At 45.4% G+C, this 21,349-nt stretch overlaps 1 protein-coding gene across 2 annotated transcripts in view; it reads left to right on the forward strand.

Moving 5' to 3' along the window:
* The first annotated feature begins 967 nt into the window (after positions 1 to 967).
* The window catches only part of Fanci (FA complementation group I), a 50,311-nt gene continuing 29,929 nt past the window's right edge, over positions 968 to 21,349 (forward strand). For both annotated transcript variants that reach the window (XM_075953095.1, XM_075953096.1), the window contains exons 1-12: positions 968 to 1,036; positions 4,703 to 4,805; positions 8,205 to 8,277; positions 9,599 to 9,729; positions 10,085 to 10,241; positions 10,319 to 10,376; positions 12,181 to 12,222; positions 13,068 to 13,191; positions 14,133 to 14,218; positions 15,936 to 16,062; positions 18,405 to 18,497; positions 19,390 to 19,526. In XM_075953095.1, coding sequence (XP_075809210.1) covers positions 4,722 to 4,805; positions 8,205 to 8,277; positions 9,599 to 9,729; positions 10,085 to 10,241; positions 10,319 to 10,376; positions 12,181 to 12,222; positions 13,068 to 13,191; positions 14,133 to 14,218; positions 15,936 to 16,062; positions 18,405 to 18,497; positions 19,390 to 19,526 — 1,112 coding nt within the window. In that variant the 5' untranslated portion in view covers positions 968 to 1,036; positions 4,703 to 4,721. The remainder of the gene's footprint in view (positions 1,037 to 4,702; positions 4,806 to 8,204; positions 8,278 to 9,598; positions 9,730 to 10,084; positions 10,242 to 10,318; positions 10,377 to 12,180; positions 12,223 to 13,067; positions 13,192 to 14,132; positions 14,219 to 15,935; positions 16,063 to 18,404; positions 18,498 to 19,389; positions 19,527 to 21,349) is intronic.

Genomic DNA, 21,349 nt, shown 5'->3' on the forward strand with positions numbered 1-21,349 from the left:
CTCTTCCCAGAATTCTTCTGTTCTGGTCACCTCCCCCATACTTCCTGCTTGGCTACTGGCCAAACAGCATTTTATTAAACCAATACAAGTGACAAATCTTTACAGGGTACAAGACTATTGTCCCACAGCAACAGAGTGGGCCCACCAGGGTGTGAGGCACTATGGGTAGTTGAGAAGTGGCTCTGCAGGGAAGACAGATGGTAAATATTCAGGGTGGATGTCCACTGTAGGTGCACAAAGTCACCCCTTTGATCCCCACTGCCAACTTATAGCTTCTTAGGGGGCCCTACTTCAGACCTCCGAACTCAGCTCATCATCTCTTGAACTCTCTCTGGGGCACGCATCTGAAAAGGACATGGTTAGACAATGTGAATACATCCATGACTCCCTGCCCCCCCCATCCCTAATATTAAAGAAATGTACAAGCCTCTGCTTCCCCTCCACCACCCTAAGAACCTTCACATGCTTAACTAGCCAGGAGCTTGTTAACTGTGGGCTCGTTACACAAGCTGCACCCTCAATCTAAAGTAGAACCTCGGTCCACTGCTCCATTGATCTTGACAGTCAGATGCTTATTAACAAATATGTATTGAACATTCAGTGCTTCTGGGAAAGTACCAGCTCAACGTTGAGGTTACGTAAGGGAGCAGACATGCTTCATCTCCCCACGAACAATGTGAATTTTGAGCGCTCCCTCTGCCTTTCAGGTGCTTCAAATGCAAAGACCTGCATAAACCCGTCTATTGATTCAATCCCTTCCGCACTGGCTTCAACTACTTGTTGAGCTCAGTTAAAGCTTGGCTAGCTCAGTCCATAACGCGCATGCTCACTCTGGGGTCTCCAAAGCGAGTAAGCCGGTCGAGCCTCCAACTTTGCAACCACAAATCGCAACGCCCCCCTCCCCATCAGCTAGAATGGTATGCCCCACCGAGCAAGGGAGTCGGAAATGAACCACGGGGGCGGGACCTGTTGCTCCAGACGACGGAAGTGCTGCTGCGCGGAGTTGAGCGGGAATTTGGAAGGAGCCTGCGGCGAGGTTAGGATGACTTTCCAGGGTCTGCGCGCACAGGGCGGGAGGAAATGGGCTTGGGAGAACAGGCGGGTCTCCTTGCGACTTGGCGTCCCCCATGCCTAGTGCCAGCGCTGGGGTCGGGTGCCTTTGTTTTGGCGGGTTTTTCTGCGGCGCGCCTCTCTTTAGTCTTCCCTATTGGTCCTGCCCTTCGGGGACGTCCCCGAGCCCCGGTGTCGCCCGTGGAGCCCAGTGCCAGCGGGAAGACAGGCCAGTGGCACTGCGTAGGATCGGCAGGCTGCTCAGGAGGTGCCCTCGTGAGTAGAGTGGAGCTCCAGAAGCTAATAACTCGCACCCGATGTTTTGTTTTTTCCGTTTATATAGTGTTTACAAACCAAACACCCAATCTTCACTAGATGTTTAGTATATTTTTGGCACTGTATTTAAAAGTTGGGACAGAAAACTATGCACTGGATGCCTCGTTTTATGGTTTCTGTTTCTTTTTCCCTTTCGTTCTGTTTTTGAGCAAGGGTCTTATGTAGCCTAATTGGCTACAACTCTGTGCAGCTGAGGATGACCTTAAACTTCTGATCTTGTCTCCACCTCCCGAGGGCTTGGATTACAGGCATGCATTACCATGCCAGGTTCACACAGTTTTGGGGTGGCGATGACATCAAACCCAAGGCTTCATGCCTGTTAGGCAAGCCCTCTACCGACTGAGTGACATCCTTTAGCCCCCATCAGATATTCATTAGTTCCTTAATCTAAGCTTGTTCGTGTGCTCAAGATAACAATGATGAGCAAAACTGGATACAGCCGTGGAATTGTAGACCCGTGGGAGACGCAGCTGTTAATTTAAAATGTAGTATTAAAAGTTGGTGACATCGTGGAAGGAATTTTGCTGGTGCTTCCAGAGCATTTAACCCAGCAACTAAGAGTGTGGGTTGATCTGAGGTCTGAAGGTTTTGTAGAAATTGAACCTTTCGAGAGCAAGGAAGGAAGGGTGGGTCTTTATTTTGTTTCAGATGAGAACTCCTATTGGTAAGGGCCAATAAGAGGAAGACCTTGTGACTTTGAAGGCCAGAAAACAATTCATTGTTCTTAGAATAGAGTGATAAAATAGGAAAGCAGTTAGCTTTATATCCCTTTTCATGACTCAAATTTCCATTACCTGCAAACAGCCCTTTTTTGTCACCCAGTTTAAACTCTGTTATATGTTTTTCTGGTTTTGGTGGTAAGTGCATAAAAACATATTTGATAGAGACAGTGTAAAATCCAATGTGACAATCCAGTGCTTCAGAGTGGCTGCTCTGACTGTATGGACATTCACTGTCATGTATATAGACTTTGGGTCTGTTTAATTTCATTGTGTGATTTTTGTTTCTTATTTGCTAGCTCTTTATAATACAGTTTTAATGTTTGTGTGTGTGTGTGTGTGTTTGAGACAGAATCTCATTTTATGTCGCTCTAGCTGTCTAGCTATATAGGAAGTTCATCTGTAGACCAGACTGACCTTGAACTCACAGGGATCCTCATGCTTCTGCCTCCCCAAGTGCTCGAATTAAAGGCACGTGCCACTACCACCTGCTGGAAAACCACTTTTAAAATAAGGATAGACCTAAAAGGAAAGGCTAGATTGGAAGGAAACTATACAATTTAAGCCTTAAGCCGGGCTGTGGTGGTGCACGCCTTTAATCCCAGCACTCGGGAGGCAGAGGCAGGCGGATCTCTGTGAGTTCAAGGCCAGCCTGGTCTACAAGAGCTAGTGCCAGGACAGGCTCCAAAGCTACAGAGAAACCCTGTCTCGAAAAACTAAAAAAAAAAAAAAAATAATAAAAAATCTTTACTGCTGTGTTGAGGGGGACAGGTTGAAATATCTTGGAATGGCCCGGTGAGAGATGCTGATGGCTTTGGTGGTCAGAATAGAGGCGGAGAGCTACTGACAGATTGAGAGGTGTTGGGGTGACATTGGTGGGACTTGGAAGTGGATATGGAGCGTGAAAACAGAGTTCCTAGGAGTTTGCCCGGGCTTGTGGGTTGGGTGGCTCAGTGGACGCTGCTGCTGTATATGAGGATGGGAAGCAGGAGGGAGCGGAGAAGCAGGTGGGCTCCCCCCTGCAGTCTGCACTTACCTCTTGTGTCCAGGGCACCTCCGTTCATCTCTCCACCACACAGTTCACCTCTCTACACAGGCATTCTGCATCTAAAAGAGCTTCTAGGTCGCCTCTGGTCTCTCCTCCCTGTCCCTTCCCACTTCGATTTGCACAACAGTTTGATGAAGACCATTCCCAGTCTCCTTGGTAGTTGTCGTTCCTTAACTGTCGCTTGAGGTCTTGTTTCTTCTCAGCCTTCCTCTCTGCTTTCCTACTGTTCTACTTGGTCTCCCTCTTGGCTGATCTACTTACATTCCCAAATACATGTTCAGGCATGCCTGCCTTTGTTTACGGTACCCTCCTTCCCAATATTGTAGACCATCTGGTTGTCTCGGCTACCTAAATTTAATCTCTTAAACTGGGCAGTGGTGGCACATACCCTTAATCCCAGCACTTGGGAGGCAGAGGCAGGCGGATCTCTGTGAGTTTGAGGCCAGCCTGGTCTACAAAGGGAGTTCCAGGAAGGCCAAGGCTATACAAAAAAATCTTGTCTCGAAAAACCAAAAAAAGAAAAGTAGTCTCTTAAAAAAAAATCCAGACTTGGGGGCTGGAGAGATTGCTCAGTGGTTAAGAGCATTGCCTGCTCTTCCAAAGGTCCCGAGTTCAATTCCCAGCAACCGCCTGGTGGCTCACAACCATCTGTAAAGAGGTCTGGCGCCCTCTTCTGGCCTTCAGGCATAGACACAGACAGAATATTGTATGCATAATAAATAAATATTAAAAAAAAAAGTTCCTTTAAAAAAAAAATCCAGACTTTTCTTCTAAAAACACTTTTAATGTCACTGGCCTGGCTTCTCACTTGTAGTTTGGGCTGGCCTCAGACTCACTGTGTAACTGAGAGCTGGTCTTGAATTCCTAATCCCTCCTCGCCTGGTATAAGCTAAACAGCTAGTGCTTACGATCTCCACAACTCCTGACCTGCTCTCCTCTTTTTTTATGACATGGGAATTGAACCTAGGGCCTTGTCATGCTAGCTAGTCACGCACTGTGCTACTGAGCCACATCTTCTGCCTTCTTGTTTTTTTTTTTTAATTATGTATACAGTGTTCTGTCTGCATGTATGCTTGCACACCAGAAGAGGGCACCAGATATCATTATAGATGATTGTGAGCCACCTTGTGGTTGCTGGGAATTGAACTCAGGACCTCTGGAAGAGCAGCCAGTGCTCTTAACCTCTGAGCCATCTCTCCAGCCCTACTTGGTTTTTTTTTTTTATATATATACCATTGAATTGGCACTTATTAAGGGTTATTTAATGTTAGGTTATTCATTTGTTGAACAGTGTTTTATTATATGTTTATATAGTCCTATATGTTTATAATATGTCTGATACATAGCTAAGTGCTGAATAGATGGTGCAAATGTCTGCAGAAGCTATGAAATCACGTGCAGAATTGTAGGAAATTTGTAAGACTTGATGAGGATAAGCATCATCTTACACGAGGCTTCCATCTGCTGAACACTCCTGTGTCGTCTGTAACTGGTATGAATTACTTCTAGAAGCTTCCAGCTGTGACCTTTTTTACTTTTCTCCTTACAGTTCTCTGCTATGAGCAGCAATGGACCTGAAAATTTTATCCCTAGCAACAGATAAAACAACAGATAAGCTGCAGGAGTTTCTTCAAACCCTGAAAACCGACGACGTGAGTACTGCTAAAAGCAAACGCCAAGCTTGGCAAACCCGAGGGATGTGTGAGCAGGAAAGCGAGCAGCAACTGCAGAGCCGCAGGGATGCCCTGGGGCTTTTCCTCCGGCCAGTGTCCGTAGGAGATGACGGCTTTCTTGGTGGACGTAGCTAGACACTGAGCTGGATGCTGTAATCCTACTATTGGGGAAACTGACAAGACCGCAAATTCATGTCCTGCCTGGACTGAGCAGGAAGTAGGAAGAGGGCTGAGGTGCAGTTCAGTGGTGGAAGACTCCCTTGGCATGCACAAGGCCCTGGGTTCAGTCCCCCACACTACCAAACCCCAAACAAACAAACAGAAAAAGGAAATATGTGCTGAGAGTTAAAAGGACACCCGAAAGCCATTCATATTGTCTTAAATTTGAAAGAACCTTAGATTGCCTTTGCAGCTGATCATATGCAAGTCAGTATACTTTATCTTTATTTTTTTTTATTCTATGTGTGAGTATTCTGCCTGCCTGTATGTATATGCACCGTGTGCATGCCTGGTGCCCGGGGAAGTCAGGAAGCCAACAGATCCCATAGAATTGGAGTTACAGATGGTTGTGAGCAGCCCTGTGGGTGCCGGGAATCAAACCTGGGTCCTCTGGAAGAGCAGCAAGCACTTTAACCGCTAAGCCATCTCTCCAGCCCCCAAATCAATATACGTTTGTAGCCCTCAAAGCAGTCATATTTGAAGCTACATAGAGGCCAGAGTTATGGGTGCGAAGCCTTCCTGATGATGAGTCTCCATTTATATTTTTCTTTGAAGAAAGTAAGTTGGCAGAAAAAAAATCTCTTTTCAGTTATTGGTAAAGATAACCAATGTCTGAATCTTCACTGTGAATCCATGATTATAAAGACGAAACAATAATGACCGCTTGGCCTCTGGCCTTCTGTCTCTGAGCAGTGGTCCTGAGCTCGTCCTAAGTGTCTGACACAGACCTTGGGCGGGCTCAACAGTGTGCTGCAGTAGCCCTCTGGGTTATCTCGGTGCTCACTAAAACCCAGATTTCACCGTTTTCATTAGATGCTACCACCTTCCAGTTAGTTGCTTAAATCTGAAATTAAGAATTCTTCATTGACTTCTTTCTCTGCATCGCTCTGCCTCTCCTTTACCTCCAGACTATGATGAGTTCTACTTTGAGCTCTCGGATCTGTCTCGAATCTGTCTCCTTTCCTCCATCTCCTGTATATTAGTGTGCTAGCAAAGGCTGCTGTTATAAAGGACCTCAGACTGGATGACTTAAGTGATAGCAGTTTAGTTCCTGATTCTGGGTACTGGAAGTCCAGATCAAGGCTCCAGGACGGGTGGCTCCTTCTAGGGCTGTGGTAATCTGTTCCAGGACTACCCCTGAATTTCTCAAGATTTTGCCATGACCCACGTGGCTTGCTCCTGAAACCCTGACAAGAGGTAGCGAGGGAATGAAAAAAGAACAGAGTTACTAAAGAAATCACAGGGGGGAAGGGTGGCTCAGCGGTTAAGAGCACTGCCTAGTTTTCCAGAGGTTCTCAGTTCAATTCCCAGCAACCGCATGGTGGCTCACAACCATCTGTAATGAGATCTGGTGCCCTCTTCTGGCCTGCAGTATTCATGCAGGCAGAACACTGTATTTATAATAGATAAATTAAAAAAAAAATCTAGCCAGGTGGTGGTATCCCAGCTATTGGGAGGCAGAGGCAGGCTGATCTCTGTGTTCTACACCAGCCTGGTCTACAAGAGTGAGTTCCAGGACAGGCTCCAAAGCTACAGAGAAACCCTGTCTTGAAAAACAAACCACCACCACCAACAAAAAAACCCCAATCTATTAGGCAGAAATCACAGCCATATACAGAAAAAAGCTGGTGGGCCGTGCACACCCTGATAGAGTGGTACCAACTGTTGCAACAGCCTGGGACCTCAGTGTACAGCACAGGGGGTTGGAACTAGTCTCCATCGGTCAGTCTATCGTCAGTCTCCGGCAGTCTCAGGCTGTAAACTTTGAGGAGGAAGTGCAGTTGCTAGTTTTTGCACACACTGGTCAGTCATTCACAAACACTTGCACTTAGACCAGAGCCGTTCTGAGCCCAACATGGCGGAAAGGCTTTCAACAATATCCACTCACCGAGGACTTCATTTGCTCCTTACACAGTCACTCAGCCTCCTAGCAGGTGTCTCCCTTCCTCATCAGTCACTCGTTTTCCTTCAGCAGCTTCTCCTGCACTTAGACGAACCCTGATCTTCCGACGGTGGCCTATGGGTTTCTTCTCCACCTGACCCTTGCCTATTGCTCCATAATTTCTCTCTGCTACTTTTGCCCTTCCTTACCACTTGCCTGACCAATTAGTATTTCCTCAGCTACTCAAGCCTACCAAACGCTCGCTCTCTTGCCCTAGAGGGTGCCTCTATCTCCCTCTGCACAGCCAGCTCTTTCCTACCTGCCCACTCTCTGCTTAAACCTTTCCTACCTCAGAGGTTTGACTGCCCTACCTGCTGTTGCCTCCCTTCCCTCTCTCTCAGCTACTTCTTTGTCGTCTTGACAGTTTTCTTCTGTTATTCTTTCCCCTTTCTTATGAGCTCTGAGGCAAATGACCATGTCCATTTGTCCAGCCTTACATTGTTCTCTGAGAAAGTACACGCATCGGAAGTCTTTGTTGATGGATGGATGTCTCTAAATCATGCCATGGTCCTAGTGCTAATGAAAGAGTTAAGAAATAATTTTAGAATGAATTTTACCTCTTTAGGGATTTTTTTTAAAGTCTTACTGTGTAATGTGGATAGACCTCAAGCTCCTGCCTCAACTTCCTAAATACTGGGACTGCAGACATGAACTACTACCATATCTGGCTCTGAATTTTTGAATAGCTTTAAAAACCAAACAGAACAGGGTTTCTAGCCCAAACTGATGTTTAACACATGTGTAGCCAAGGATAAACCTTGCACTTCTGATCCTCCTGTGCCCATCTCAAGAGCACAGGGCTTATAGGTATGTGTCACTACACCCAGATTTTGGAGTGTAAGAGTTTGAACCCACAATCTTGTGCATATTGGGCAAGTGCTTTACCAACTGAGCTTTATTTATTTTAGAAGTCTTGCTCTGCAGCTCTTGCTGGCCTTGCAGTTGCTGTGTATCCCAGGCTGGCCTAGAACTCATGAATGTCCTACAACCTGAAGTCCTGGCATTTCAGGTCTGCGTGGCTATGCCTGGCTATCTCAGTCTTGGTGGTCTAGTATTCTATCAAGATCTTGCCGCTCTATCACAATAAAAAAGGAGGGCGTGTGTATTTTAGTCAGACCGGAACCTGGCAGCGCCTGCTTTCCTTCTGCGCACTGCGGTCGTGTAGGTGGAGGAGCAGTTGCCTGAGACTTGCAATTGTTTTCTCCCTTCGGTTGCAGTTGACCGATCTCCTTCAGAGCCAAGCAGTGAAAGGAAGAGCTGTTGGAGCATTCCTGAGAGCCATCTTCAAAGGTGACGTGCGTCCCTCTCAGCGCGCCCCTTGGTCGGCGGGTGTCATTGCTGCTTTTCTGCCTGTCTGAAAACCCACTGGTACCTCCTTTCTGTTAGGGAGATTCTCCAGAATCAGCTCAAGCGGAGCTCCCCTCGATGTGATCCTGGGATGCTTTACTGGAGGGAATCGGAAGGGCCCTGAGGTGATAGTGCTGGCCGGGGGCCTGTAAAGAGTGCATGCCGCTGTGGTTTACACAGTCTTCGGATCGTGGAGTTGAGACGAAGATGTGTCTAGCAGCCCCGAGGGGCCAGGGAGCTCTGGGTTTGCGTGCAGTGGAGCATCCTTGATGCTACAGAGCCTTAATTCCTGGTGTAGTGTGTTTGTTTCACTTTTCTCGAACAAGGGCTCTATGTTCAGACTGTGACTCAGCGGTTTCATAAATAGTGGTAGAATTCTCAAAAAAATTATTCGTTTATTTATTCTGAGAGAGTATCTTACTACGTAGCTCCAGCTAGTCTGGAACTTGTTATGTAGACCAGGCTGGCTTTGAGCTCACAAAGATCCCCTGGCCTCTTCTGCATCCTGGGATGGAAAGGGTGCACCAGAATGCCCAGCCTCCAAGTCCTAATCCTGCCTTGGTCTCCAGGAACTGGAGTTACAGTGTATGCCACTTTACCAGGTTTTGCTGTAGCTCTCGCATTCAGGTCTTTGATCTGAACTGACTTTTGTGTATGTTGTGAGGTGGAGATCTGACTTTACCCCCACCTCTGTCCGGCACCTTTATAAAAATTGCTTGCATGGAATTACTCTTCTTTGAAGTTTTGAGACAAAGTCTCATTTAGCCCAGTCTGGCCTGAGACTGCTGTAGTCCAGGATGACCTTGGACTCCAGTCCTCTTGCTGGCAGGACGGAATGCTCGGCCGCCTCAGGCTTGCTTTCTTACAGCGGCGCTCTGGCTGAGTCTTCACCTCATTTCTGGAATTGAATCTGACTACTTTTGTCAGTATTGTTGTATCTTGATTATGGAAGAGATGAATTTTGCTCTCCTTATTACTTGGTTGACGTAGCCGATGATAGTGTCCTGACGTAGCTCATTGAACTTGGATAAGTGAAGCCCTCTTCCCAAATTGCTGCACTGTGTTGTAAAATAAATTTGTGGAGCAGAAGGTGACACTTTAGTCCTTTTGCTTTGGCTAAACTGCTTCAAAGCCCCTCGGCATTGCTGTTAAAAACGCCATTGTTGTGTTTCAGTACTGCATACAGGCTTGTGTGATTTTCTTATTCATCCCTTGGGCTCTGTTTCTTCTTCCTTTGTTCTCTACGCCTGTCTGAAACACCAAGGCTCCCCCTGCTCTGAGGAAGATGGAGCCCTTAGGAGATCCAAGGTGTATTCTTGCTGTATTCAGTTGATCGAATCGGGAGAGCTGCAGCAAGAAGTGGCGTCTGAGATCATAGGATTGCTCATGCTGGAGGTAAGATGGAAGGGGCAGTGCTCAGTGCCAGACCTCTCCCAGTCGGGGAGAAGACCTGTGGCTTCACACGTGGGCCAGGAAGGGACGAACCCTTAGACTCTGCTTCCCTTCTGGTACCAGGATGCAAATCTCCTGTAGGTCCTGAAAGCGTTAAGGGGTTGGTGGAGGACCCTAACTGTTGAGGTTCTTTACAGTTATAAATACGGGACAGAACAGCGTGATTCCGCGAATCCCTGATGATGCCTGTTGGGGGAGGCCATGTCTGTTCAGTGTTTCAGCCACAGACTTCATTCCAGAAAGGTTTCAGATAGTGGATTCATGCTTTAAGATTTGCTTTGGTTTGAACTCCTTTCAGGTTCACCATCTTCCAGGACCGTTGCTTGTTGAATTAGCCAGTGAGTTTGTCAGTGCTATCAGAGAGGACAGGCTAGTAAATGGGAAGTCTCTGGAGTTACTACCCGTCATCCTTACTGCCTTGGCTACCAAAAAGGAAGTGCTGACTTGCGGGAAAGGTAATTTTCTTCCGGCTCTAGTGACTTTTTCTTTTCGTATTATGGGATCAGTCTCTCCATCCATTTTGTGTCTTTAGGTGATTTGAATGGAGAGGAGTATAAACGGCAGCTGATTGACAGCCTGTGCTCCGTCAGGTGAGTCTCCGGAAGAAGTATAGGAGTGCTTACGCACTCATGTGCATGACGCTGCCAAACCCTGGGCATGCTTCCCCAGACAGCGGGCTTTCTCATTCCCTAAAGCTCCCAGTGCTGTCCACCATGTTTGCCTGCTGGCTGCCATGCTTAGCTCAAAACCTGCCTTTCTCTTCTCTTCCTCTATGTCTTTCAAACCAACTAATAATTTGTTATTTCCAAACCAAATAATAATAGTAGCAATATAATAGGAATCTTTTATACCTTATATTATATGTAAATTTATGTATGATTACACATAGATATTACATGCCGCTATATGATATATTAATATAATTATAGTAATTATGGTAATAATTTGTTTTTTTAATATTGTTCCCAAACCAAATAATACTAATATTTTATCATAGTGCCATTTGGTTTGCAGTAAGTTTGAGATAGAGGTGATTTAGTCTACTTAAACCACACACGTTTTCAGTTTGTCTGGTTCTTTGTTTTAACACAGCTAGCTGCGTAATACCCTGTGATTTAGAGAATCCTGAGAGCCTTTCGGCAGAGAGAAGGGTCTAGTTCATTTGTGTTTTTTCCTTTGGTTTTTGTTTTGTTTTGTTTTGGTTTTGGTTTTTCGAGACAGGGTTTCTCTGTGGTTTTGGAGCCTGTCCTGGAACTAGCTCTTGTAGACCAGGCTGGTCTCGAACTCACAAAGATCCGCCTGCTTCTGCCTTCCGAGTGCTGGGACTAAAGGCGTGCGCCACCACCGCCCAGCTTGTTTTTTGTTTTTTTTGAGACAGGTTTTCTCTGTGTAATAGTCTCAGCTGTCCTGGAGATAGCTCCATAGCCCAGGCTGGCCTCGAACTCACAAACATAGATCCGCCTGCCTCTGCCTCCCAAGGGCTGGGATAAAGGCCACCACCACCCACCTTCTTCTTTGTTTTTTAAAATAGTTTGATTTTTTTTTTTTGTTTCGTTTTGTTTTTGAGACAAGGTCTTACTGTGTAGATCAGGCTTGCTTCAAATTTGTGGCAGTCTTTCTATCTCAGCCTCCCAAGTGCTGGGATTACAGGTCTACACCATCAGGCTTAGGTAATTCATTTATTTTATTAAAGGCAGGCTCTCAATATATAGCCCTCAAACTCATGGTCCTCCTGCCTTAGCCTCTAGAGTACTGCTGTCACCCTGGTTCAAATAGTTTCTCTGTTTAAAAAAAAAGGTTGCAGTAGCCTGTTTATATACCTAAGTGACATCCTGTAAGTATTGCGTTAGACAGTTCAGGTAGTAGATTGATCTGTGAGTGTGTGCGTTCTGAAAGCTGTGACTTGGACGCTGTTAAGCTGTTTATAAAGTGTTCTTGCCTCCCATGCCTTCGCTATATTTGGCATTACCAGAGTGGCCTGTTTGTTTCTGATGCTCTGGTATAAACCTCATCATCTGTTTGATGTTCTAGTCCGATGCGTTATAAAGACTAATTATTGGTCCTCTGGCTGAAGGCTGTGGGACCTCTTTATTCATTTTTGTGTTTTTTAGAAAGCCAGGGTCTCATGTAGCCCTCAAGCTTGACGTGTAGTGTGTGTGTGTGTGTGTGTGAGTGTGAGAGAGAGAGAGAGAGAGACCTTGAACTTCAGGTCTTCACGCTGCCTCTGAAGTGCTGAGATTCCCCTTATTGTGTTACATTGTATGTTTTGTCTTGATTCCCAGTACTGAAAATCAAACTCGAACGCCCTTTTCCTTCTTCATTAGTTTTATAAAATTACATGTAAAGGAGTTAAGATGGAATAAATTCATGCTCTTCCTCATTGTCTTTAACCAGATGGGCTCAGCGATATGTGATCCAGCTCACGTCGATGTTCAAGTAAGCATTGTTTATCTGGCTGGTTTTTGTCTTTATGTCAAGCTTTGTCAGCATACCCATGAGAAACTGAAACACAGTGGGCTCAAACTCCGGTTTTCCTGGTAATAGCAATAGCGCCTCCGTCTTTTGTTGTGGAATTCTCTCCCCTCCCTCTGTTTTGGCTCAGTTTGTTAAATATATAACTGATTTTCTTTTCAAGATGTTAGGTAAATTTATTGGTTCTCTTAAAAGATTATTCATAAGTAGAACGTCAAGGAAGGAAGGAAGGCTCGTTTTATTCTTTCTTTACGTGTACATGTGTGTGCAAGTGTGTGGGAGTCAGGCCCCCTGGAGCTGGAGTTACAGGTGGTTTTGAGCTGCTTGTTGTGGGTGTTGGGAACCAAACTTTAGTCCCCTGGAGGAGCAGCGATTGTTCTTCACCATTGAGTCATCTTTTCAGCCCCTTATTTTATTTGTTTATTTTTATTTATTTGTTTGTGTGTGTGTCTTTGCTACTCTGAAGGTCCTTTGTTGTGAGTGTGGGTGTGGGGGGGCCAGAGGTTGATGTTGGTCATCCTCCTTGATTGTTTTCTACCTGAGCAATGGAGACATAGTCTCTCACTTGTCCCAAAGCTTGTCCAGAGGTCCTGTCTTGGATAAAATGATAGGGAACGGACCTTGTGGTCCGAGCCCTGTTCCTCACCTTACATAGTAAACTCTTTACCCTGATGAGCTTTACCCCAGTCCCTAAATTTTCTCCCTTAAAAAATGTTAGAGAGAATTTTGATTATTGTAAAGCCCTGCATTTAGTTTCTAAAAGCAAAGCAGTTAGGCTCTGGCTAGACTTTAAAACCTCTGCTCCACAGGGACGTCCGTCTGACGACAGAAGAGATGGATCTCGTGGTGGCAAAAGTGTTGGCAATGTTTCCAAAGTTGAATCTTCAAGAAATACCGCCATTGGTCTACCAGCTTCTGGTTCTCTCCTCCAAGGTGCAGTGAAAACAGTTATTTCTCTGAATGCTGCGGCTTAAGCAGCTATCCTGGTTCAGCCTTTGCAGATTGTTGGTTCCTATTCTAAGACATCCATGCTTTCATTTCATCTGTGGTGATTTGATCATGCTTTTCATCCGTGTATATATGTGTGTGTGTGTGTGTGTGTGTGTGTGTGTGTGTGTGTGTGTGTGTGAAAGTAAAAGAAATAGACGTCAGAGCTTGTGCACACTAGAAGCACAGAAACTCCTGAAGAGATGTAAGCAAACGTCTGCTCAGACCAGACAGGGGACCAAGAACAGATCCCCGTAAGGATACCACCGAAGCCCACTAGGGTGGAGCAGCAAGCTGTCCTGGGTTGCTTTCAGGAGTGTGGGTGAGAGTTACTTGCAGAAGCAGAAATGACTCAAAGGCCGCCCCAGCATGGGTGACAGCTCACGAAGACTGGAACCCTGGAGGTTACCGCACACTGGGCGAGGCAGTGCAGCGGGTTGGAAAGCCTCCCTCAGGCAGCTCGGCTGGTCTGACAGTGTCTCTCGCATCCTTGCTGCTTGTGTGTGCTTGAGGAGGCTGGGTCCTGGTGTACCTCTTCAGCTTCAGGGACTTCCTGAAGCCTTTGCCCGCCATTAGTACCTAAGTTTAAGGAGCCTCCCTGAAGAATGAAATGTTTTATCTAGGGGGAAGTCACGACCTAACAGCCAGCGGTACAGTTAGGGTTGGGCGCCCGAGGCACATACTCTACAACCGTGCTGTTTCCCTGACATTGCGAAGTATTTCAAACTCTGTTGCAACTTGAAAGTGTTCTGTACGTTATTACCGTGACACTGGGTTGTCACAGTAATAAATTTATACTTAATTTATACTAGATAACCCTTGGTTATTTTACCTTCAGTTAGGTGAACGTTCTTTCATTATAATAATGGTTATTATTTTCTTTTTAGGGAAGCAGGAGGCGTGTTTTGCATGGCATCATAGCCTTCTTCCGTGAGCTAGACAAACAGCACAGCGAGGAACAGAGCGGGGACGAGTGAGTAACACAGTTTAGAAGTGCAGCCCGTTTTCACAAGCTCACCCTCCCGCTGCACTCTGCTCGTTGGTGTGGTTGCTAGCGCTGCGTCCACCCCCTCCTTCCCCTCCGTACAGAACTGTAGCCCTCCTCCAGCTGCTAGGAGAATAATGTCAGTCTTCTACTCCTATCCACACCCTCCCAGGAGAGTACCAATAGCTGTCTTGTAAGGTGCAGGTTTGACATCTATGTTAGCAAACACCTAGTTGCCTGCTCCGTGGGTAGCATTGGCCTTGGGACCATAGTGATGAACCAGTCGGACGAGACTCCTGCTGTTGTAGAGCTTAAGTTTTGGTGAGGAGAGAATCTTAGAGTTCACCATGCAGGAAGATAAATCAAAAGGATGATATGTCAGCGACAGCACAGCTACTTTCGATTGGGTCTGGGAAAATATCACTGGGGAGATTCTGCTTAACCAGAGTCTGACTGATAAGAACCGCTGTATGTTGATGAGGAGAGCATTTTCCGGTAGGGAATAATGCAGAGACAGAGTACAGTGTGGCTCTTAGAAAACTGATTTTTTTTTAATGTTTATTTTATGTGTCTATGTGTGTGCCTGAGTGTGTGTATGTATATGCACTGTGTGCATGCAGTACCTGCAGAGGCCAGAGAGGGCGTCAGAGCCCCCTGAACTGGCGTTACAGACAGTTGTGAGCTTCTGTGTAGATGCTGGGAACTGAATCCAGGTCCCCTGCAAAAGCAGCCAGTGACCTTAACCACTGAGCCATCTCTCCAGTCCAGGATATTTTCTTTTTAAAACAAGTGCACGGAGTGCTTATTCTGTGTCATGTTTGTACACTGTAAAACTTGCATGCTTTTTTTTTTTTGTGGATATGGTAACCAGGAAATAATTTAGGTATTATCCTGTGTCATATAGCCAGAAAATAGCAGCAAAGATTTGAATCCAAGTGGCTCAGCTAAGAAGGTTATGCTGTTGGGTCTAATGCAACCAGTTTCTCCCAGTCTGTAGTAACCATTGTTAATTTTGTTGCTCAGTTGATGAGGAGGTGGTTTTCTGTGTTGACTTAGGAAAAGTAAGGATGTCCGATCTAACCACATTAGATTTGCAGTGCACATTAGCAGCCCATATGGAGCAGGTTAAAGTCTGAACCGAAAATATAAATTGATTTATTTTAAAATGTGTTTAAAAATTATGGAGAAGTAAATACACATAGATGTAACTGGGAAGGGACTAAAGCCAAGGGCCAGGATGGAATATCTAGGGAAGATACGAAGAGAAAAAACCCTAACAGCTCCGAGATACTCTACGTTTCAAGATCAAGTGGTAGGGGCGGGTGAGCTAGCAGGGGAAAACCTTGAGATCAGTGTCCACCTCCCAGAGGACAAGGAAGCCAGGTGTTAGGTGCATGCTGATAATCCCTGCACTTTGGGAGCAGAAAGATCGTGAGGTCAAATTCAAGGCCAGTGTAGGCTGCATAGCCCTGTGAGACTATTGGTTTTGGCCATCTGGATGTCTCTGTGACCTGCTAAGACTTGAGAGATGGCACTGGTTGGGAAGGAGAGTTAACGGAAATGCTGTCTGTAGATAGACTATACTTCCGGAAGTTGGCTTGCCGCTTTTGCTTCCATGGATCTGCACCTTCCGCTGGATGCCTGTGGGTCCCAGCTCGTTTTCATCCCACAACCCAGACTTAGACCTTGTTTTTGAATCTTCTAGGCTGTCGGAGCTGGTGGCCGCCCCAGCAGACGAGCTCTATCATGTGGAAGGCACCATCATTCTACACATTGTGTTTGCTATCAAGCTGGACTGTGAATTGGGCAGAGAACTCCTGAAGCACGTGAAGGTAGCGCCCGGCTCTTAAGATGTTTTCAGGTCTCCGCGAGACACGGTGTTTGTACTCAAGCCTCTTTCAGTCACAGCCACGGGTCTAGAGGGACTTTTTGGCTTTGAAAGCACAAGATATAGGCTATTTCCCAAGCCTCAAGGCAAAGAGCTCCTTTTAAAAACCTTCCTTACTCAGGTCAGAACCTGAGCTGCTATTCTGGTGCTTCTGGCTTCCTCACGCTCTCTAAAGCCTTCCTCTCTGCCATATGTTTGTTTGGCTGTTTGTTCTCCAGGTGTCAGATATCTGTGGCATTTGCCCCCCTTTTTGTTTTTGTTTTTTTGGGGGGTTTCTCTTTGTAGCCCTGGCTGTCCTAGAACTTGCTTTCTGGACCAGGCTGGCCTTGAACTCAAAACTCAGAGATCCGCCTGCCTCTGCCTCCTGAGTGCTGGGATTAAAGGCATGCGCCACCAATGCTGGGCTACTTTGCCTTTTATTTTGGTTGCAAATATCTTTGTAATGTGTTCTTTAACTTTTTTAAAAAATATTTTTCTGTGTTTGTGTTTTGTGCACATGTATGAATGTGCTCCACATGTATGTCTGGTGCCAAAGGAGGCCAGGAGAAGGCATCAGATCTCATGGAACTGAAGTTGCTGTTGTTTGTCAGCCTGAACCTGTGTCTTCTGCAAGAACAGCAAGGGCTCTTAACCACAGAGCTATCTCTGCAGCCTCATTACGTATTTTTTTTTTTTGAAAGCATCCTGCATCATTGCCTTGGGTTCGCTTTGTATGATTTACCGATTGTTTTCCTGGGATTAGATTGTGTTTTTAGCAAGGACCCTTCGGAAGCCTTGGACCTTCTGCAGAGGTCAGCAGATCTGTGAACGGGCTGACACTGACCAGTTTAGGTTTGTGGGCTTCACTGTCTGTCACAGCTGCCCAGCATAGGGTGGTCGCAAGAACTCAGCCCTGGACACGACACACAGATACCTATGACTGTGCCCAAATTAAACTTTATAGACGCTAAGACTTGAAACTTGCTTCATTTTTGTGTTATGAAATGTTATTTTTCCTTTGATCCTTTACCAGCTATTTTAATATAAAAGCCACTCTTTCCTCTGGTTATACAAAACCAGGTTGTGTTGCCTTTGGTTGATAGGTCAGCTACTCTGCCGTGAGGCATAGAGTATCAAGGATTTCTTCTGGTGATGATGAATCATTTGATAATGATTTGATAATGACTGCCAGTTTTCTTCATTTGTAAAGATATATATTCCCCTGTGTGATTGAAACAGACAATGGGACGCTGGAGAAATAGCTCAGTGGTTAAGAGCATTAAGAATTCAGTTCCTGGGGGCTGGAGAGATGGCTCAGAGGTTAAGAGCATTGCCTGCTCTTCCAAAGGTCCTGAGTTCAATTCCCAGCAACCACATGGTGGCTCACAACCATTTGTAATGGGGTCTGGTGCCCTCTTCTGGCCTGTGGGCATACACACAGACAGAATATTGTATACTAAATAAATAAATTAAAAAAAAAAAGAATTCAGTTCCTAGCAACCACACAGAGCAGCTCCCGACCACCTGTATCTCCAGTTCTAGGGAGCCAAATGCCCTCTTCTGGCCTCTGCAGACATCTGAGCTCTTGTACAAAGTTACACACATATACATAATTAAAAGTAAGTCTTTAAAAGAATCATATTATGAGCATGTGAAAATCCTGTACTCCGGTAATTGTATAATAATTGTTTTTCATATGGCAACGATTCTTAGCCTAAATCAGTAATTAAGTTGGGAACTGCAAAGTGGTAGAATTAAAAGGAGAATTTTTAAAATCTTCAGTGCTCCCTCTTGCTATCCCTAGCTGACCTAGAACTTGTTTTGTATCCCAGGTTTGCCTCAAACCTGGGGTGATGTTCCCTTAGCAAAATTTAGAAAATTCTTACTGTATCATTTATCCTGTTGATGTAGTATTGGTTTTTTCATTTCCCCTCTATTGTTCTGAGTGCCGTCGGATGCCAGTGAAGCCTTTTAACCGGTTCCGCTCCTTATTTGCCAGCAGTCATCTGTTTTGAGATATTTGGGGTCCTCAAGTTGGGCTCTGTGTCCTTTGGATGTGACGGCCTCAGTCTTGGAGCATTTTTTTTGGCACAGGATATTCAAGGTTTACTTGTCTTTCTGTGTAACCCTGGCTGTTCTGGAACACTCTGTAGACCAGGCTAGCCTTGAACTCATAGAGACCCGCCTGCCTCTGCCTCCTCCCGAGTGCTGGGATTAAAAGTGTGCGCCACCACCGCCCAGTTTATTGAGCTTGTTTTTCGGCAGTGTGTTGTGCTTATGAAGGATAATGACTTTGGTTTGCTCTAGGCCGGACAGCAAGGGGACTCCAGTAAGTCCCTGTGCCCCTTCAGCATCGCTCTTCTCCTCTCGCTGACAAGAATGCAGAGATTTGAGGAACAGGTAATTTTTTAACAATACTTTAATTCCTTTTGTACTTGACAAGAAAGCACAAAAGAATGTATTTTTGTTAGTATCCTTCCCTGTCCTGCCGGCAACAAAGACCACTGTTCTAGGCTGCCGGAAGTCTTCCGATTCCTGGGTATGCCTTCATTTTCCATTGAGAAAGCCAGATGGGGGAGTGGAGCGAGAGAACCATGGTACATGCTGAGGCGACAAGAAAGCCGGCCTAGCTCTCGTGGTAGCCTTCTAGAACACTCCCTGATTATCAGTGAGGAAAGCATAAAGTTCTTGCCCTCTTTTTCTCCTGAGTCCCAAGATTCTGAGTCACGTCCTTTGTCTTTTGTTTTGCGGTGTGGAGCATTGCTCCAGCCTCCCATTTGGTGGCGGGTGGTAGGACACCGAGTTCCACACCGGTCTCTGTTGACAAGGGAGCTGGTGAGGTGACTTAGCAGCTGAAAGCACTTGATACTAAGCCTGATGGCTTAAATCCAACCTCTAGGAACCGCCTAGCAGGAGAGAACCAACTCCCAAAAGTTGTTTTCTGACTTTTCCATGTGCACCGTAGCATGCATGCCCCCAAAACAAAGTGTTAGGCTTGAGCCGGGCTCTTAAGTTGCGTAGGTTGTCCTCAAACTTGTGACCCTCCTGCCTCAGCCTTCTGAGTATCAGATTGTAGGCACGCACCACCAGACCAGCCCGGGAAGTGTCTACAATGTATTGACGTTCAGCCCTTTCTCATGAAGAAAGGCCTGAAGCTCACACAGCTTCTTAGTCCGTTTAAACAGTCACCACAGTACGGTGTGTGAGCCGCCACTAAGGGGACTACTCACGGCTTATCTCAGATCAGAAGCTGTAATTTTGGCTCATTTTCTTCTTTCTTCAATTGTATCAGGTGTTTGATCTTCTAAAGACTTCTGTTGTTAAAAGCTTTAAGGATCTTCAGCTCCTGCAAGGCTCAAAATTTCTTCAGACTCTTGTCCCTCAGAGAACGTGTGTTTCCTCCATGATCTTAGAGGTGGTAAAGAATAGGTGAGTTGATTGACGAGCCATGCTCTAAAAGTGTTGGAGGGGTCTGGGTAGAAAATGCAGTGTGGACCCCTGCTTGGTACCACTCGGCAGAAGACTGAGAACTGTAGCTAATGACTCTGTAAGATTAAAATTGTGTCCCTTAAAACTGGTAAAAGAAAACGTTTCCATATTGAAGGGAAAAAATCCTTCCATCTCAGGGCCTGATTTCTTGGACACCTGCTGTGTAACCAGAATATAAAGCAGTATCTTGTTCTTTCTTGCTACTGCAGCTCTGTCAGCCTAAGTCTTCATTGGTGTCTTAAGTGCACAAAAAATACTCAGTTACCTTTACTGTGATCATTGAGGTCTGGGGCTGGGAAGTCAGAAGTAAATCATTGACTTACATTTTCTACAGATCCACTTAAAACTACAAGGAAAACATCAGTGACCAAGTAGGATGTTTATTTTGTTCTGTTTTTTATTTTCAGGGTAAATATTAGTTATTATAACAATCTTTGTTATGTCATACTTTGTCTATGGGTTAAATATAAAGTTTTTCATTTTAAGTCATAATTTAAGGTCTTTTTCATGTGCTGGAATTCAGATTCAAATGTGAGCTCGGCACATCGGGCAAATTAGAGAGACTGGGTTCTCCTTCAGAGTGTTGCACTCACTAAACAGGCTGAGATGGCTCTCTCTGCTCTGTATCTGGATATTTTTTTGTTTGCTAGCAGCGTTTGAGACAGCATCTTACTAGGTAGCGCTGGCCGACCTCGAACTTCTGACTGTCCTGCCTCTGCTTTTTGAGTGCAGGTATGTGCCACCATACCCAGCTCTCCTTTTTTCCCAGACTTGATGATGTCTCTCCGGTATTTTCCCAGTTGAATCCAATTGGGTCAAAGAATCAGGCAATGCATAACTGGGAAATGGGAGCTCTGCCCATCTTCTGGAAGTTTCTACCAGCCATGGGATCTAAAAGCATCTTCATCTGTAATCTAGAGGAATAGGCTCTTGCTACCAGATAGGGCCAAACTTTATCAGGGAGAGATGTGAGTGATATCATTATAATCTCCCTAAAGTATTTGCTGGTTAGTTATACATGATTTCTCCAATCAGTTCATTAACCTCAAAGTAACATATGTAGGACATGATTGAATTTTGGCTGCCCTAACTTGTGGTATTTTGGTAGTATTTTATTGAGACTTCTCTCTGCCTTTTGGTGCCTAGAGAGGCACTAGATAGAGGCATTTTTGCTTTAACAGAATAGAGTGCTTAAAATTTTTTTTGTTTTAGGAAGCAGTGTTCTAAGAACAACAAGACAGACCCGTGGGGATAATAAAATGGGGCAAAGTTAAAATGCATTTGGCTTTTGCTCTGAGCACTTCGATGGTTTATGTTCTTCACATAAGATTCTGAAATAGGCACTGAGCTTACCTTGAACCACAAGCTTAAGTATCTTAGAAAGGACATTTCAACACTGCTGAATTATGGGGAAGGAGCAAAACGTGTAAACATTTGGCAAGAACCACGTACTAAACACTTCAGAGTTCTGCTTTATGCTTGTGAGCTAAGCCAGTCAGGAGCAAGTGAGGTCACAGACTCAACGATATTGTGTCCTTTCACGGCTTGCCACATTGGTACTGTTAGCAGCCTCTTTCCCTGTGGGGCTTTGAAATGCAAAGCATTGATGTACTAGAAAAAAATCTGCAAACCAGTAAAACTTTCAGTTTATAACTTGCCTGCTTGCCAGTTACTAGGCACACGTCCATGCTATAACCAGGGGAGGGCTGCCACCCCGTCCTCCATGAAGAGATACTCCGAGGGCATTTAGGTCTCTTCCCTCC

This window comes from Microtus pennsylvanicus, chromosome 18, assembly GCF_037038515.1.
Source record: "Microtus pennsylvanicus isolate mMicPen1 chromosome 18, mMicPen1.hap1, whole genome shotgun sequence".
In the NCBI taxonomy this organism is placed as follows: Eukaryota; Metazoa; Chordata; class Mammalia; order Rodentia; family Cricetidae; genus Microtus; species Microtus pennsylvanicus.